Here is a 17,633-nt window from a genome sequence, read left to right as displayed (position 1 = left end):
CTTTTCACTGTTGCACTGTGGTGAGGGAACAGCTGTATGTGTTACTAAGCTGTATGTGTTGATTTTATCAGACGATGCCGCGATTATAAGTGAGAGTGACTCCTGGTTAAGTATTAAAAGGGGTCGTGTTTAGTCACTATTTATTTAGTGTGGTATTTTTTGACAATATTCACTCATCATGACAGTAAAATAGGGCATTCTAAGTCAATATACTGCAGTATTTCCTCTCTCAATCAGTAGAAAATATGGTTAACACCCGGTCATGCATGAAAAAAAAAATACCTTCATGTACCGTGAAACCGGTATAATTTTGAAAAATACCGTGATATCAATTTTTGGTCATACCGCCCAGCACTAGAAGTGGGCATATTGGATGTTGTGAGGAAAGTCATAGTGAATGAGCAATTAAGTAAGAATTACTTTACTTAATTCTACTTTCTAAAAAATGTGTACCTGCATTTAGAGCCAAAGGTTTTACTAGCTGAACCCTGTACATGCAACAAGGCTTTTTCTTACCCAGGGGCCACTGATATCCCATGTGTTTAGTGTTTATCTTGTGTGTAGATCAGAAAGATGGTGGAAAAGGGTGAGAGAGGAAGATCATTATGCAGACACGTGCACATCCATGCACTTGAAAGGATCGTTTCAGGATTTCTGCTTGTTTTACACTTTAAAAGAGAATTCTGTCAGCCAGTGAATCTTTTCAGCCCCTTCAGCAATCAGCAGCACACACACACACACACACACACACACACACACACACATGCAGGAAGGTGTTTGAAGCTTGCCTTGAGGATTTGAGTATTCATAAGAAACATCACATTGATTTTGTGTGCTGTGCCTTGATAAATAGAGCGTGTGAAGTAGGGCAGTCAGAACGATATTAAATATATATATAAAATATAAATAGGAAGATCAAATATCTGTATCAGATGTTTTTTTTTTCAGCCATCTGGTTATTTGTTCTTGCTACCATCCAACTATTTATATAAGAATCAGTTTAGCAATCAGTATTCGGGCCATTTTTTGCCTACTTTTTTATTTATTTTTTAAAGAAATTAATAGTTTCCAAAAACATTAGTTTCCATCCATTTTAAATAAATGTTTTTCTTTTCAATTTTCTGTTCATCAAAGAATCCTGAAAAAAATGTTATGGTTTTCACAAAAATATTAGGCAGCAAAATTTTCAACATTGATGATAATTTAAAAAAAATGTTTCGTGAGCAGCAAATCAACATATTAGAATGATTACAGAAGGATAATGTGAATTCAGCATTGCTATTACAGGAATAAATTAAATTTTTAAATATATTAAAATTGAAAACAGCTATTCTAAATTCAAATAATATTTCACAATATTATACATGATTTGTAATGCAGACTTGGTGAGCATAAAGACTTCTTTCAAAAACTTACTGACTAAAAACTTTTGAACGGTAGTGTGTTCTATAATCAGGGTAGTTGTGCATAATATAAACCTGTGGTCTCTGAATGCTCAGTGCTGACGCCAGTAGAAGTAAGCTCTTGTTTTGAGTGAGTGAATGAAGGGGGATTAAATCTGCTTCTCAGAAAGATCTGCTGATTGCGTGTAAGAGTGTTTGGGTTCTCATTCGATTGTCAAATTGCTGATTATTTATGACAGTTACACAAGCAAGTACTTAGAGAAATGTACAATACACATACACACATGTAAAGATACAAAGCTTTTGTCTTTGTCTTGCGTTTTTAACACTTGGTCAGTTCCAAAGCACTTTCAGTTTCAACAGATCTGGTTGGTTTAGCTCCAATTCTATAATGCTGATGCTCGAAAGTTAAAACAAAAGAAAATTGCGTCAAAGAACCCTGTTTAAAACCAAGCTCAGCAGCTTATATCAGCATCACCGCTCACCTCCACCTGCAAAAACACATTGTCACACCTAAAGGTGTCTGTGCAGCAGTCCTGTGTGGAGAAACTGCCTCAGTTCAACGCACCTGGTGTTCTTTGATCAAGAAACCTGTGCAAAAAAACATAATCTAAAAGTAGAATGTTATGAACTACGTTTTTACACTTTCCAAAAATGGGTAGAAATGGTTGCTCCATCATTTATCAGGAAAACCATAAATCCAATCGCATATCTACATTCTGAATGATTTAATACTTATAGTACTGTTTAGAAGCTTAGGGTCTGTTAAAAGTCTCTTACCAAGACATTTATTTGATCAAAAATACAGAAAAACCAGTAATATTGTGAAATATTATTACCATTTAAAACAACACTTCTCTATTTTAATATCTTTTAAAATGTCATTTATTCCTGTGATGCAAAGCTGAATTTCCAGCAGTCTTCAGTGTCACATGATCCTTTAGAAATCATTTGAATTGATCATTTGAATATGTGAATTGATATGCTGTCATTGCTTCATATATCGTTTTATTTGTGGCCCACTGTGGCGTAATGGGTGTGTAGTGCTTGTTTTATGTGTGCTGCTGTTAGCACTCAGTGGCTCTAAAGAGCGACCGCTCTCTGTGTTCTTATATTCTGCTCTTTAGGGACATTGTTACAGGAACTAAATCAGCAAACTCACCTTAATTGCATCCTGAAACACACACAAATGCACACATTGAGTCACATTTGTAGGAAGATATATTCAAATTTAATTATAAATACATATTTAAAAAAAAAAAAAAATTGTCATTGGAGTCTTAAAATGATTATAATTTAATTGTAAATAGTTCAAATTATTTAACAAATGCTGCAAATGCATCAACTTTCCACAAACATGCTGGTTTACACAAGCTAAATAAAATAAAAAAAGCTAAGGGTTTACCTTAAGGAAAGGTGTGTTAAGGACAGGGTAAAGGCAGTGTAATAGTCTTGATATATTCTTTGTCTCTCTCTCTCTCTCTCTCTCTCTCTCTCTCTCACCAGGTAAACGAGAATCCTTTAGTTTAGTCCCTACTGTTTAAATTGGAGATGTAAGGGCCACTAAAAAAGGCACGGATTAGGATCTCTGTACACGCTAATCCCAGAAAGACGACTGTAGAGTGAGTCAGAAGCACCAAAGATACACACCGAGGTGAACAAATGAGAGGGAGTGGCTGTTTTCCATGTGGGACCCCATTTCTGAATGAGCCACCAGGCAAAGATGTTAAATGAGAGGAAGCACCGTACAAGAAGCCAGGGCCACTGAGAGTAACGTGGAGCCTTGTTATAGCAGCCAGGCAACAATCACAGCACTCATCGTTCTCAACGCTGATCCGCGGTCTATTTTTATCACTGAGACAACGCACCAATTAATTCGGGCATATCTGATGATGTTCAGGGAGATGCAGCACTGAGGGGAAGGAACAGCACTGTGAAGCAGACGACCCTAAACATCTACTCCTTTATACTTTGATATGTGTATAAGCTTGGGTTGAGATGTGGCGATAATGAGCTAATTTTGGAAATTGACGCAGACGTACAGGACAACATGTGAAGGTGAGAAACGACTGCATTATTTGCTTTTTTAATGAAAAACGGTCCCCATGTTGTGTGTTTATTTTATTCAAGTGTGTTGATAAAATAACTATTTATTACTAACAATATTTATAAATATAAATTATATTGTAAAATATTTTATTAATAAATATTTGTTTGTTTGTGTGTAGAGTTATTTATTTATTTATTATTTATTTAATTAATTATGAATAAATATATGTGTGTGTGTGTGCGTGTGTATTACAAATATCAAAAATAATATTTAGAGTTTTAGTTAATTATTGTATATAATAATTGTATTTATATTTGTATACACTTAATTATGAATAAATATGTGTGTGTATATATATATATATATATATTACAAATATCAAAAATACAATTTTACTGAATAAATTATTGTAAAAACATAATTAGAAAATTTAATATAAAATAATTACTACAATTTTAAGAAGTTAAAATATTAAAATTATAATTATTATTCATAATGTTATTTATTTATTTGCTCCTTGATAAATAATGGATTTGTTTATAGGCAGAGATTTAAAAAAAAAAGTGTATTAAAAAAAAGGAGGTTCTCTAATTGTGTATCATTTCATATCTTCAGGTGGTGCCTTAGTTCCAGGTCTCCTGCCATGAGCTAAGCCCCCCAGTGGCCTGTGGCAGGATGACTGCTGTGTGCCCGGCTGGGGGGGGCTCCGTCGGGGTCTCAGAAGTGGCCACGGGTCCCCAGCGTTATGCCCGATGGAGCCGACAAGACAGCTCCGACATCTGTACGGATGACGAGGGGACCCAGCCGCGCCGCCTCACCCCACTGGAGAAGCTCAATCTGGACATGTGCCAAGATGAGAAGATGGTGAGAGAGCTCACCGTGGGCCGCCGCATCGGCTTCTACAAGATACGTGGCGAGATCGGCTGTGGAAACTTTTCCCATGTCAAGCTGGGCATCCACGCTCTGACGAAAGGTACATGTCCGTTAAAAGACTCTGAACTGAATTCTGAGTAATTGGTACATATTCTTTGACTTTCTTGAGAGGTTTTCCTCACAAGGAGGCTGCAGTATTGATAGATTTATTTTAGAGCAGGTCACTGACACTGTAGAATTTTGTGATCCGGGGATATTCCTATAGTTCACTGACACCCTGTAAAGTGTCTGGAAATGCACATTTAGAGGCTTGTTTTGTAGTTGCATTGACCTTGAATAAGAATATCAAAAATAAAGTAATATTGTGAAATATTCTTGCCATTTTAAAACAGTTTAATATATTTATTAGCTTTAAAGCATAATATATTTTAAAATGTAATTTATTCCTGTGATGGCAAAGCTACATTTTTAAATTGTCACTTTTCATTATTTTTATGAAATAAAATAAAAAAAACTAAAGATTGACCCCAAACTTTTGAACAGTGTTGTAAACATAGTTTTATTAGGCTATGTTGAATCAGATATAAGTCTATTTGAATATAAAATGATAAAGTAAATGCTTAAATTCTAAAGTAGTTCATTTTTTGTACAATTAATGTTATAATTAATAATTATTATTAATTTACTTTCACTAAACATATTGAAAATTGTACAAAATTGTATATATTACAGCTCACCGATTTAAAAGGCATTTGGTCCAAAACAGGTAGTTATAGTTTATATAAAATATTAATATAAAATGTGTGTTTCAAATAACATTTTCCTTCCGAACTTATTGCTATGATACATTCCAGAGTGCTGTTATATGAAGTTTTAACCCATGTTTTAAAAAATAAAAAAGCCATTATGTATTATTAATACATACTTCTCACTAAATAAGGGTTAAAACTTCATATAACAGCACTCTGAAATGTATCATAGCTATAAGTTTGGAGAGGAAAATGTTATTTGAAACACAAATTTATTATTATTATTATTTTCCTTTTTCTTTTTTTTTTTTTGGCTACATGCGTATGCTTTAGGGCTGTCAAAATGGCTGAAAAACTAAATTCAAATTTTGTGCTTAAATATGATCAAAATTCGAATTATATTCTAATTTATAATGCATAATTTCAGTTAGGGTAAAGAAATGCTTTTGGCTTCTTTCCTGACCCAAAGGCTGCTGTCCCGGGAGATATCAAGCATGGAAAAGCTGCACCATCCAAATATCATCCGTCTGTATGAGGTGGTGGAGACGCTGACCCGTCTGCACCTGGTCATGGAGTACGCAAGTGGAGGAGAGCTCTACACGAAGATCAGCACAGAGGGGAAGCTCTCCGACATCGACAGCAAGATTGTCTTCTCTCAGGTTCTCTCAGCTGTGAAGCATATGGTGAGATGAACATGATGCAAATGAATAGAAGGGAAATCTGTTATAATAGTGGGTTGCATGTTTACAGGGTGCAAACATATTCTCATTATGATTCCTCTGTTTTCCTGACCTTTAAAATTGGGCAGGTTTAAGCCATTTCATGCCAGTTTACTTTGTCAGTGACACAACACCCATTTCTTGTCAGAATTGATTCAGAAATACAACAGTACAATGAAAATGCAGTTCATTCACATGATCTATGATCATTTCTGAATTTAAATACATCTGTATGTATTCATCTTATAGAATATATAAGATATTATATATAAATAAATTTTCATCTTATTTGATATATATATATTTGCGCGTATGTTCCTGTGGCTCAGTGGTAGAGCATTGCGTTAGCAGCGCAAAAGTTGTGGGTTCAATTCCCAGGGAACACACATACTGATAAAAAAATGTATAGCCTGAATGCACTGTAAGTCGCTTTGGATAAAAGCGTCTGCTAAATGCATAAATGAAAAAAAAAATATATATATATATATTTTTTTTAATGTATTTAATATTATAGTTGGTAATTATTAATTGTTTACTTTTTAAAATGTTGCATCAATAAATAATAATATTTAATAAATATGTTGAGAGTTGTGAAAACTATATTTGAAGTCAAATATTTAGTATGTAAAGTTTTATTAGGATATATTGAATTTAATTAAATTATCTTAAAATATTAAATTGCAGAATTTATGAAGAAGTATTAAATATTTTTAATATCATTAATATTATAATTAATAATTATTATTTGTTTGTTTATTAGTTATTTGTTTGCTATTTTGAGTGTTGTAACATGACTAAAAATGAGAAGAAAACATAAGTAAAAATAAATCTGCATTTTTAGAAGACTGCTACATTTGATGTAAAACAATGGTGTACCTTATATATAAATGAAATAATGACAATAATGATATTTTTTGGGAAGTATACTGTAGTAAAGTAAAAATTGCTGATACAACTGTCATGATATTATTACGAAGAAGCCTCTAAAATGCAATTCTTACACAGAAAACTTTATTAAATAATTTGGCATTTTAAAAAGATAAATTATTATTAAAATATTTTTTTAACACACACACTCACATATAAGATTTATATTTATTTATATATATATATAGCATCACCGCAGACCACATTCGCAACAACCAAGGCAAAGACTGCAGGAGCTCCATCACTGGAGTCTATCGAATCCTCTTACACCGCGCACATAAACGACAAGCGGTTGAGAGCATGCCAGTAGTTACTCAGATAGTGAATGGAACTGATGCTAAAAAGGACCGTCTGAAGACATACAGGAGCCTTAGGCATACGTCTAAACTCTGCATCATTCTGTGATGCTCAGAAAACATATAAATAATAATGGACAGCTCACAGGAGCTATAGTTCAGCTAGTTATATTTGATATACCTCTTTTGTTATCTTTTTTCAATTGAAAATGAGATCAGTGAATGCCTCTAATAAAGTAGTCTATATGAATGAATGGAAAGTATGAACGTTTGCAAGTGAGTGAGTGCAAGACATTTGTAATGTCATGGATGTCATGTCATAAATGTATTCAATAAATGTAATAAAGTGCTTTGAACTGCATTGTTTCAAACATTCCCTTTACAATATGCCTCTAATATATATATATATATATATATATATATATGTATGTATGTATATATATATATAATTTATCGTAATTAAGTATCGTAAGTTTTCTAGGATTTTTCGATTTAAACTTGCAATAACATTTTCACAGAGTCTTCCTCATAAATGGCGAATTCGAGACGTGAAATTTTACACTACAGCTCCCAGGAAGCCTTTCGCAGAAGACCGACGCACCCGTACGTGATGACGCACTTTTTGCCTCGTTGGAAGGTGATTTCATCAAGGAACAGGACAAAGAGAAGGCACTTCCTATTTGTTGTACATGTCTACGTATCTTATTTCGGTTCAAGATCATCAGAGGTAAGGGTTTATTTAAAGCATTTTAGATGCATCTGTGAGGTCGACTTTGCTTTCCTCAGAAAAATTCACAATTCTTCACAATACAGTTATTGTAGAGCTGTCAAATGTCAGACCTGTCACATGCTTTACCAAATACTTTATTTACTTCATATAAAATATTCAATTTATCATAATTCAGTTGTTCTGTTGTATTAGATTTTGTTCTGTAACGTTATTTATTAATAGCGTTGTTATCGGCGTTATTATTGTTATCAATAAATCTGTAAATTCTGTGTTGAATACGTAGCCAATCGGATCACATAACTAAATCCGATTCAAATTTTACCTGTATCATATGTGCACTAGTAACATTATTATCTGCACTGAGCTATATCGTGTTACAGTAGTATTTCCTGCAGGGTTTAATGAGTTTTAAAACTATTTGTCACGCACAGTTTAACCATTTTATGTCTGCGGTTCTGACTTATACGCTGGACAGTTAATGCCGTGAAGTTGTTAGTTGTCATTTGTGTTGTGTTTAAAACTGAAATGCAGTCACGTGATGACTGGGCGGGGTCTGAACTTGATCGAGCTGTCAGTGCGCAGTGTCACTGCGGATCTGCCCCGTTTCATATCCTCTCTTTTTTATTTCTACTTCTCTAAATCAGTGTCAGATGTCAGAAGTAAGCGAGGATATGGAGAATACAGACCTGCTTGGTCTAATCTTCCCAGATGAAGACCCAGGATCCGGAGATCTGTTCCTCACAGAGGGGAATAACTTGCTGGAGGATTTGCTTTCAGAGCAAGATGTATGTAACCTTCACGTCCAGTGATCTAAATCTAAAAATCGAATTTCATGTTTTTTGTGACGTAGAAGCTATAATATAGTCTGATATGAATATGATAAGAAAATCTATAAAAATGAAATACAACGGCACCTTTTATAGTATTATGCAATATAGAGATTAGATACAAATGCTTTTATCTTGTCAAATGCTGCATGGAGTGTGTTTATGGAATATTAATGTATTCTATATTTTATATAATATGTAAGATTAAAAAAATAGATGACAGATAGAATAACTAATGATTTGATTATTGCAGATTATATACATTTAACAATTTTAAACATTTTATATAATAATAATGTAGTTATGTACATTTATATAATAATAATTATTGTTGTGCATGATAGATAGATAGATAGATAGATAGATAGATATTATATACATTTGTTAACAATTAAAAACAATTTTTATATAATAATAATTATGTAGTAATGTAAGTATTTATAATAATTAGTATTGTGCATGATTGATGATGATGATAGATAGATAATGTAATGTAATGTAGGTAGTTATGTAAATTTATATAATAATATAATAACAATTATATGCATTTGTTTTATATATTATTATTATTATTAGCGTGCATGATAGATAGACAGACAGACATACTTTATTGTTGCAGATTAAATACATTTATTGTTAACAATTATATAAATGTATTTTGTATATTATTAACTAAATAGAAATCATTATTGTACATTATGTAGATTAAACAGACAGACAGACTTTATTGTTGCAGATGCTGAGTGGAATGGATACAGAGGACTTTCTCAGCAGTCTTCTGGGTGAGGAAGAGGACGGCCTGACTATCAACTGTTTGTCTCAGTCTCCTCATGGCAGCGACAGCGGCATCTCTGAGGACACCACCCCTCCACACGATAGCAGCGAGACAGACACCGTCCCCAGTCCACGCATCGAGCCTCTGCTTTACTCCGAGTGTATGACGGAGAGCTACGAGGCCCAGGTGGTGCAGACAGACCACTGCTACACCCTCCCACAGGACACAGACGCCCTGCTGAGCGTCCGATCAGAGAACCCTGAGTCTGATGTCTTCATAGATGTCGGTAAGGTCTTGTTGTGGTGTGTAGAGACATATGAATTATTCTTGTTTTGGTTTTTGTTCAAATGGCTTATTTAAGTGTCCCATCTTAAGATTGAGTTTCTTCCTGTCAGATGATTTGGATATGGATATGGATGATGGCTTCTCCCCAGAGCTGCCCTGCTCACTCACGATTGAAGACTCCACACAAAGCAGCAAACCAGACAACCAGGTACATTTCAAAGGATTTTAAGAAAACAGCAGATTGTTACCATGACAACTCGGATATAATGTGCATATTTTGTCTCCAGTTCCAGTTCAAAGAGATTGTTTTGACTGATGAGGAGAGGAGACTTCTGGCGAAAGAAGGTGCAACCATTCCAGCTCATATGCCTCTTACAAAGGTAAGAGAAGTGGTTTCTGAATTATGATGGCTTCATATTGAAGCCATGCAACAAATTTTGAAACGTAACATGATAGTGTTAGCAAAAATGCTGTGTGTCTTTAGGCAGAGGAACGGACCCTGAAGAGGGTGAGGAGAAAGATCCGGAATAAGCAGTCTGCTCAGGAGAGTCGCAAGAAGAAGAAAGTTTATGTTGATGGCCTAGAGAACAGGTTAGTGTAGAGAGAAAAACTCTTCATAAATGTCTTCACTCTCACTTTTGTTCAATTTAATGCTGAATAAAAGTATTAATTTCCTTTTAAAAAATCATACTGACCCCAAACTTTTGAACAATAGTGTAAATTGGAATATTTTTGTAAATTACTTTGTTTTAAGTAATTGAAATAATATTGTGCATGACCATAGGGTTGCGATCTGCACTGCTCACAATCAGGAATTACAGAAGAAAGTTGAGATGCTGCAGAAACAAAACATGTAAGCCTTCATCGTGTGTTTTTTAGTGAAGATTATAATTACACGTAATTGCTACTAACAACAATTGTTGGTTTTCTAAGGTCCCTTATTGAACAGCTGAGAAAACTGCAGGCTATGGTGAAAATGTCCACGATAAAAACCACCACGACTAGCACTTGTATTATGGTAAGTATTTTGATTATATAGAATTGTAATCTATCAGTGGGGTTGTACTTCTGTTGAGTTGGTTTTATTTGAACACATATGTATTGATCATAAATGTAATATGATGCATGAGTGTAATCTTTCACCAGTACGTAATGTGAACTTTCTGTCTTACATAAATACAATGGCAGCGTGACGTGTTTCCTGACCTTTTCTGTTGTCACTTTTTCAGGTGTTCCTGCTTTCTTTCTGTCTGATCATTTTCCCCTCAGTCAATCCTTTTGGCAGCAGCAATCAGAAAGATCTGTATACGTCATCTACAGGTGAGCACAATGTTTGTCATTGTTTCCATAGGGTGCTGAGGAATGTTGTTCTGCTTGTTTTCTGCCATGTTTTGTTGTACTGTATTGTTCTACTTCTACAATAATGCAGTTTCAGTAATCAATACCAGTGAAATTTCACAATTAATTCTTGATCCTAATTTAATATAGATTACTAATATGCTAATAATATGTTAATATCAATAACTAATATGCCAATAAACACACTTCCTCATTTAAAAATGTAAGTTGCATTCAAATTAGTAGCATGTGTGCTCTAAATATTTCTCAAATAAACACCGTTTAAAGTTATATATAAATAGTACAATAGTATATAAAATAGTATATAGTAAATAGTATAGTAAAAAGATACAAGCTTCATGTTTTTTATATATCTAGGAGCAACAGTAGCATTTTAGTGTCATTGATATACTATTATGTATCTTGTTAATATTTTAAAATAGATTTTTATTTTTATATTTTGTTTGTATGTTCAGTTTAGTCAGCGCTTTAGCAATTTGGTTGTGTGTTTTTGTCATTTTTATTAGTATGTTTTTAAATATGTCTTTATAGTTTTTATTTATTCGTTTTAGTTATTTTATTACTTCAAGTTAAACTAAACCAAAAGTACCAATTTTTTATGTTTTTACTTTTCTTTTTGGTTAACTACAATATGCCTGGAGCAAAGTAAAGTTTAAAAAAAATCGAAAAGTAAAACAAGCTACTTAAATTATTGTATTACAAAAAGGATCAAAACAATTGTGTTAAGAGTTTTTTTACCCATCAGTTTTCTACCTAAGCACTGGTGCTTTATGCATAATTAAAAAACATGTTTTTTCTTCTGCCTTCCAGGAATGTCTCGAGCCCTGCGGTCTTATCCAGCTATCCTGAAAGATGACATTATATCCACGTCTGCTAAAGAAGTGCCAGAGCAGGATGTCCTCCTCATGGCCACTGTAGAGAATAACCAGGTGCTGCTGTCCGGCGCTCAGAACCACACACCTGACTACCAGCGGGTCGAGCAGTCTGACTCTGAGTCTGGGGTCAACAGCAACTCCTCCGCTGACTTCCCCAGTCCTGCCCAGTCAGATCTCAAAGCGGACGCATCTCTCTCAGAGTCCCACAGAAACTCAGCTGCGTCTCCGGTGATCTACGACGGCCAGAGCAAAACCAAGGAGAGCTGGATGGAGCAGAAACCCACGACAGTTATAATACAACAGCACCGATCTGATGAAATGTAGGAGAGCATCTAAAACAAAACTTGCTTTGTTTTAGATGAAAGATCAGTATAGCCATTTTCTCTTCATTGTAGCATCCCAGCCTGACCCCTTTTTGCTTAATTTGTATTTTGTACATGGATCTACTGTCATGCTATAATAGCACTTTTTTATACCCAGCCATTTGTTAGGACATTATTGTTCTATTCATCTGCGCACAAATTATGATTCTTTTTCAATGGAAACGTGAAGGAGTCGTGTTGTTTTGAACTCTGCATTGCGTCCACATTGAGTTTTAGTATTTTCAGGAAATGTATTCATTTGTCTGTATTACTTGAGACATTTTAGGACTTTTGGGCATCTAGTAACATTTTATTTTCCCCTTTTTAGTAAGGGAGCCACATGCTTAAAGAGATTCCACTACTGAAAAATGATCAGTCCTAGTGATATAGGAGTGTATTTAGAAAAGGGAAAAATCTATTTTTTTCTGCTTGTGCATTATTTGTGGCTTAGAACCCCTTCCGTTAAACCGCTGTAAATTTAGCTTTAAATGTATCTTTTAGAGGTAGTATAGTATTGCACATAACCACACAATAATAATACATTGTTTATGTCTATATATGTATGTACATATGAAAAAATGTCATGATCTGCTGTGTCAGAGAAGCATTTTTATGTTATTTTTTTATGTTGATATTTTGTCTTTTAAAAGACTTATTTTATTGCAGTCTTTTTTATTGATTTCTTTTAATCTTTGGTCATATGATGCACTGATGTATCTGTAAACTTGGAATGTTCATAAACTGTTTATTTCTGTCGTGATCATGTTATTATTAATTAAAAAATGATCAGTTTACTATAAAAAAATGCATTCTTGTCATTCCTCACAATGAAAATTGATACAAAAAAATGTCAATGAACAATAAAATAATCATAATTACACTAGATATGGTGCATATAATGGCACTCATTTGACCATTGGGATTCTTAGAAAGTGATCTATAAAAGTCTTACGTTGAAACTAGGTCAATCTTCTGTACATACATGTCCGAGCATGTTATCACACCCAGACATGTCCTTTTTATGCTGATAGAAAAATGCAAATCACCACAAAGTAACATAAAAACCACAATGATCCTGTCTGACTTTAATGCAAATGCACTTGCTAAAACAGATGTAAATCTGCACCAGTCTATTTGACACAACACACACGAAAAAAGATCATAACCTCAAAAAAAAAAAGCTCATTAAGGATATAAAAGTACAAAATATAATTGCTTACAATGTTAAAAGTCAAAACGCTTAAATGTATATGGCCAAGAAGACAGAGTAAATTTTAAGGGGAATTTAAATATCAGTGGACCGTTGATCAATCTTTTTCTTATTTCCTCGTTGTACCTGCAGATGGCGCCACAGCATCTCGAATCACTGTGCTATCGTTAGTTCTACACAGGTGCCTTTAGAGAACAATAAATCTATTGATATAATGCCACTTTCGGTCATCAGTTGTCCTATGTTTTACTGTGGTATCGTGTATCAATACCCTACGGGTTTAGTTTCAGATGCATACATTTGTGGAGTGTTTCAACATGAGCAAATAATCATCCCTGCTATTTGAGCTGATGAGCAAGTGCATCTTTTGTAGCTGTATGGTGTGACTCACTCAGCCACATTTACAATACTCTGCGTGAAAGGTCGCGCTATGTGCAGTGCACAGCCGCTAGATGGCGCCTAACACAGCCTACACTTTCTATAGTTCTAGATCTGCGGGTAATATCAATCATAAACCACAAATCTGTTTAAAAAAAATATTGACGCATAGTTATTACATCGTTTGGCATATTAGGAAAAACGTATTTAAAAGTTGCAGGTAAACATAAACATAGATCAAGTCATATCTACTCTACCCTGCAGTAAAAATCAGTTTAAGCCAGGTTACCTTACAATTAAAATGGTTTTCAGCTATAATTCTCAAAGCGCTTACAACCCCTCTAAAACCAGACTGGTAAACCAGTTAAGACCGACTAAATAGACTGGTCAGCAGGCTACTGCATACAGAATTACAGAACTTCCAGTCTAGACCAGTTTGAACAAGACTTGACTTTGTCTACCATCCTAACTACCCCAAAAGTGCCTATACCCCTCTACAACCAGGCTGGTAGACCAGTTAAGACCAACTAACCAGGCTGCTCAGCAGGTTACTCCATACAGAATTGCAAAGAGCTTCCAATAGCCTAGACTAGTTTGAACAAGACTTGATGTTGTAGTCCGATATGTGCAGTGATGCTGTTTCGAGATGTTCCTGAATAATTGATTAATCTCTATTTACGGGAATAACATTGCTCACCGTTTTAGATGTGGCATAAGGAGCTAAACAGGCCTGGAGTGAAGTTTTAGTTATCTGCTATTTGTATGTATGCATTCAACTGACTGACTTCTAAGAAGTTGGAACAAAAGTTTTGGCTCTTGGTCTCACTGGGACACACTTTCTGCAGGCTGCAACAAAGCCAGGGGCAGGTGGAACAAGAGGCTATTATTCCTGCTTTAGGGCCGGCCAAACAGTCATTAATAGGCACATGACAAAGACACGTAAATTAGGATGACTCCTTTACAAATGCAAAAGAGTGGCGAGTGCCTCACTTACCAGTCTTTGTGTCTGTGGGGGTGGTGGGGGTCATGTTTTGCTAACATTGTGAGGACCAAATGTCCCAAGGACAGTAACCCTGCTGGATTCATGGATGGAACATGGTAACTGGTTTGAACTGGAGCAACAACCACAAAACACTGAAGTCACCTACATTGTGAGGACCAGCCCCATGATGAAAATGTCCCAAATAAATATACTAATTATAGTCTTAATTAGACTACAATTATTTTTCTGTAAGGGTTAATTAGATTAATGAACATATAATTAAATCAGTAAATTAAAAAGTAAGGGATGCGAGTTAACCACATTTATTCCGTCTTCTTGATGATGGATTAAGTAATAAAATTAGCTCAACAACTTCACGCAGTTTGTACTCAAGAGCACGAGCCGTGCTTTGTGTTGTTGATGGAGTGATATTTGAACACCCACGTGGGCTGTTTACAGTCAAGACGCTTGCATCAGAGTAATTTGCATACACCCGTGCCGCCAGCCAATCAGAACCGGGCATGAGCGGAATGCCCGCCCACTGCCGAGAAACTCAGCTCATCTCGTATAAAACACGGCGAGCGCTTGACACGGCATCACAAACCCACCGCTCAGCGCAGAGAAAACGCACGCGAAACGCGACCTAACGTGGATTTAAACAATGACTTTTGAAGAATTTAGTGGACAAGATAACGCAGCTGCTACTGGCGATAGGTGAGTTTCTTATTCAGTTGATGTTGTTTTCGTTTATCAAGTGAGCACTACGTAAAGAATATGGACTAATGCGCCGGTTATGTTCTCCAGAATGCAGAGTGCAGGAACGGCACTAGAGGAGCTTCTGGTCTCCGCTAAGAAGCAGGACTGCCTTACCGTTGGGGTGTATGAGTCTGCACAAGTCATGAATGTGTAAGTATCTGTTTATTTATTACTAAAAGTGTTGCTATTAGTATGCATTATGTCCTTAGACACTCAGAGGGTGGCATATGAAAATGGTTTTTAATTACCTAGTCTTCCTAATAATGAATAATTGGATGCATCCTTATGCATATATGCAAGCAGCACACGTTGAACCGTTCCCTAATCAGTTTATCTCCTTTATGCAACCTCAGTGACCCAGACAGCGTGGCTTTTTGCGTCCTGGCTACGGATGAGGAGTATGAATGTGACATCGCCTTGCAGATCCACTTCACTCTCATCCAAGCCTTCTGCTTCGACAACGACATCAACATTGTTCGTGTGAATGACATTGAACGTCTTGCTGACATTGTGGGCAGCGATCAGAATGAGGAACCTAAGGACGTACACTGCATGCTTGTAACGGTGAGTTGCTCAACTCCTCTTTACTGCATCTACACCTACACTTTGTCAACGCCTACATTTGCACTACATCTGCATGTCATACTAATATCACTTCTTCTTTTTTTTCAAAGAGCCCCAGTGCTGACTCATGGAAAGATTCTGCTCTTGAGAGATTGGGCTTGTTCTGTGAGGAGAGCCGCAATGTCTACGAATGGGTGCCTACTATTACTCTGCCGGAGCGCTGATAGGAGATGGCTTTGACACGTGAATGAAACCGGAAACAAGTCGAAGACGTCCATCCTAAAGGGTACACCGGTGCAAAGCAAGAAAGCTTTGAGATATTGTCTGGATTACCCTCACAACTGGGAAGAAAAAAGTGGACTGACCCAGCGTACGGTTGGCCGTCCTGGAAAAGCTGATGTTCAGAATCTTTTTTTTGGACGAGCTTGGACAAGTCAAGTCTCCTGTGCCACTCAAGTCTGTTGTGGTGGAGACAATAGGAGAGAAAAGGACACGTGGACTGTGAGAGCACGTTTATGAGATTGACGGCGAAGAAGAGCATTGGAATTGGTGTTCTTGAGGAATGAGATGTGGATTTTAAAGATGAACTATGTTTAAGTGACATTTTAAAGATGTTTTGAGGTCTAATGGGCACTTGGGGTCTTGTTTGAAAAATATTACATGGACACTAGTGTAACTTGTCTTTTGTGATATCCTGGGGGAAAAAAAGATGGATTTTCTTATAAAGTTGTGCTTTTTGTCAAATATTCATAATGCAATGTAAAAATTGTGGTGAAGAAGCCACCATTTCTGCAATAAATGTTAAAAAATAAATACCTTACAAATGCAATTATGGTATGTTTCTTTTCAAAGTTGTCGGCTTTCAGCAATGCTGTTTTATTTTCACCCAGTTACATCAGATGACAGAGTTCAGGGCAGTTCAGTAACACAGTCTACAAGAGATCAAGAGAGGTTGCGAATGCACTAGAGAAACTGGCATCTCTCCAAGCTCTTCCTGACCTTTCACCACCCATGCACCAGCTGCTTTCTTTAAACGGCTTGCTCAACTGAAGGGCCCCCTTTGCAATGGGGGACTGACTTCTGTCATGTGTAGGTTTTGCACCATCCATTTGGAGCAGAGGCAGGGTAGAGCCAGACCCGTTAGATGACTAATTGAGCTGAACTCACCAAACACAACAGTCGAAATTGAGCTGTCTTGACAGTAAAGGTTACAATACAAGGGATGATTTTAAATATAATATGCACTTTGTATTGCATTAAATAAAATGATAAAATGTAATAATAAAAAATATACATTTTGCACAAGCTGAAGTACATTAGCAGCATGTTAATAGGAATCTCATTTTCTTGCTTTACTAAGTCGATTCAACTTGTTCATTGTGTGCATATGGTTTGTGGTTTACTAGAGAAAGGGTGCTAAACTACCAGTAAGACAGATACTCATTTGTGGTTTGTTTGATCTCTAGCTACGCTGTCCAGTCAGCCTCGCGCTCAGTCTTCCAAAGTTACATCA

General features: G+C 35.7%; 3 protein-coding genes across 3 annotated transcripts in view; all 3 read left to right on the top strand.

Moving 5' to 3' along the window:
* The window catches only part of LOC107724869 (serine/threonine-protein kinase NIM1-like), a 9,629-nt gene extending 2,310 nt beyond the window's left edge, over window positions 1-7,319 (top strand). The window contains exons 2-6 of the mRNA XM_016533948.1: window positions 2,910-3,461; window positions 4,069-4,426; window positions 5,514-5,758; window positions 6,636-6,664; window positions 6,910-7,319. Of these exons, the coding sequence (XP_016389434.1) occupies window positions 4,129-4,426; window positions 5,514-5,758; window positions 6,636-6,664; window positions 6,910-7,126 (789 nt within the window). The 5' untranslated portion in view covers window positions 2,910-3,461; window positions 4,069-4,128 and the 3' untranslated portion in view covers window positions 7,127-7,319. The remainder of the gene's footprint in view (window positions 1-2,909; window positions 3,462-4,068; window positions 4,427-5,513; window positions 5,759-6,635; window positions 6,665-6,909) is intronic.
* Window positions 7,320-7,653: 334 nt separating this feature from the next.
* On the top strand, window positions 7,654-12,428 carry LOC107724916 (cyclic AMP-responsive element-binding protein 3-like protein 4). The gene is made up of 10 exons (XM_016534020.1): window positions 7,654-7,744; window positions 8,392-8,532; window positions 9,311-9,635; window positions 9,745-9,842; window positions 9,922-10,014; window positions 10,119-10,225; window positions 10,419-10,487; window positions 10,568-10,652; window positions 10,864-10,954; window positions 11,804-12,428. Exons 2-10 carry the CDS (start codon window positions 8,398-8,400, stop codon window positions 12,190-12,192), a joined length of 1,392 nt encoding a protein of 463 aa, XP_016389506.1. The 5' UTR covers window positions 7,654-7,744; window positions 8,392-8,397; the 3' UTR covers window positions 12,193-12,428.
* Window positions 12,429-15,380: 2,952 nt separating this feature from the next.
* On the top strand, window positions 15,381-16,956 carry LOC107724875 (growth arrest and DNA damage-inducible protein GADD45 gamma-like). Its single transcript, XM_016533953.1, has 4 exons — window positions 15,381-15,514; window positions 15,605-15,706; window positions 15,910-16,120; window positions 16,231-16,956. Exons 1-4 carry the CDS (start codon window positions 15,462-15,464, stop codon window positions 16,342-16,344), a joined length of 480 nt encoding a protein of 159 aa, XP_016389439.1. The 5' UTR covers window positions 15,381-15,461; the 3' UTR covers window positions 16,345-16,956.
* The last annotated feature ends 677 nt before the right edge of the window (window positions 16,957-17,633 follow it).

Source organism: Sinocyclocheilus rhinocerous, unplaced genomic scaffold, assembly GCF_001515625.1.
Source record: "Sinocyclocheilus rhinocerous isolate Xijiao unplaced genomic scaffold, SAMN03320098_v1.1 scaffold515, whole genome shotgun sequence".
Lineage (NCBI taxonomy): Eukaryota > Metazoa > Chordata > Actinopteri > Cypriniformes > Cyprinidae > Sinocyclocheilus > Sinocyclocheilus rhinocerous.
Note: the sequence above shows the minus strand (reverse complement) of the source record. Positions and strands in the feature narration are given on the sequence as shown.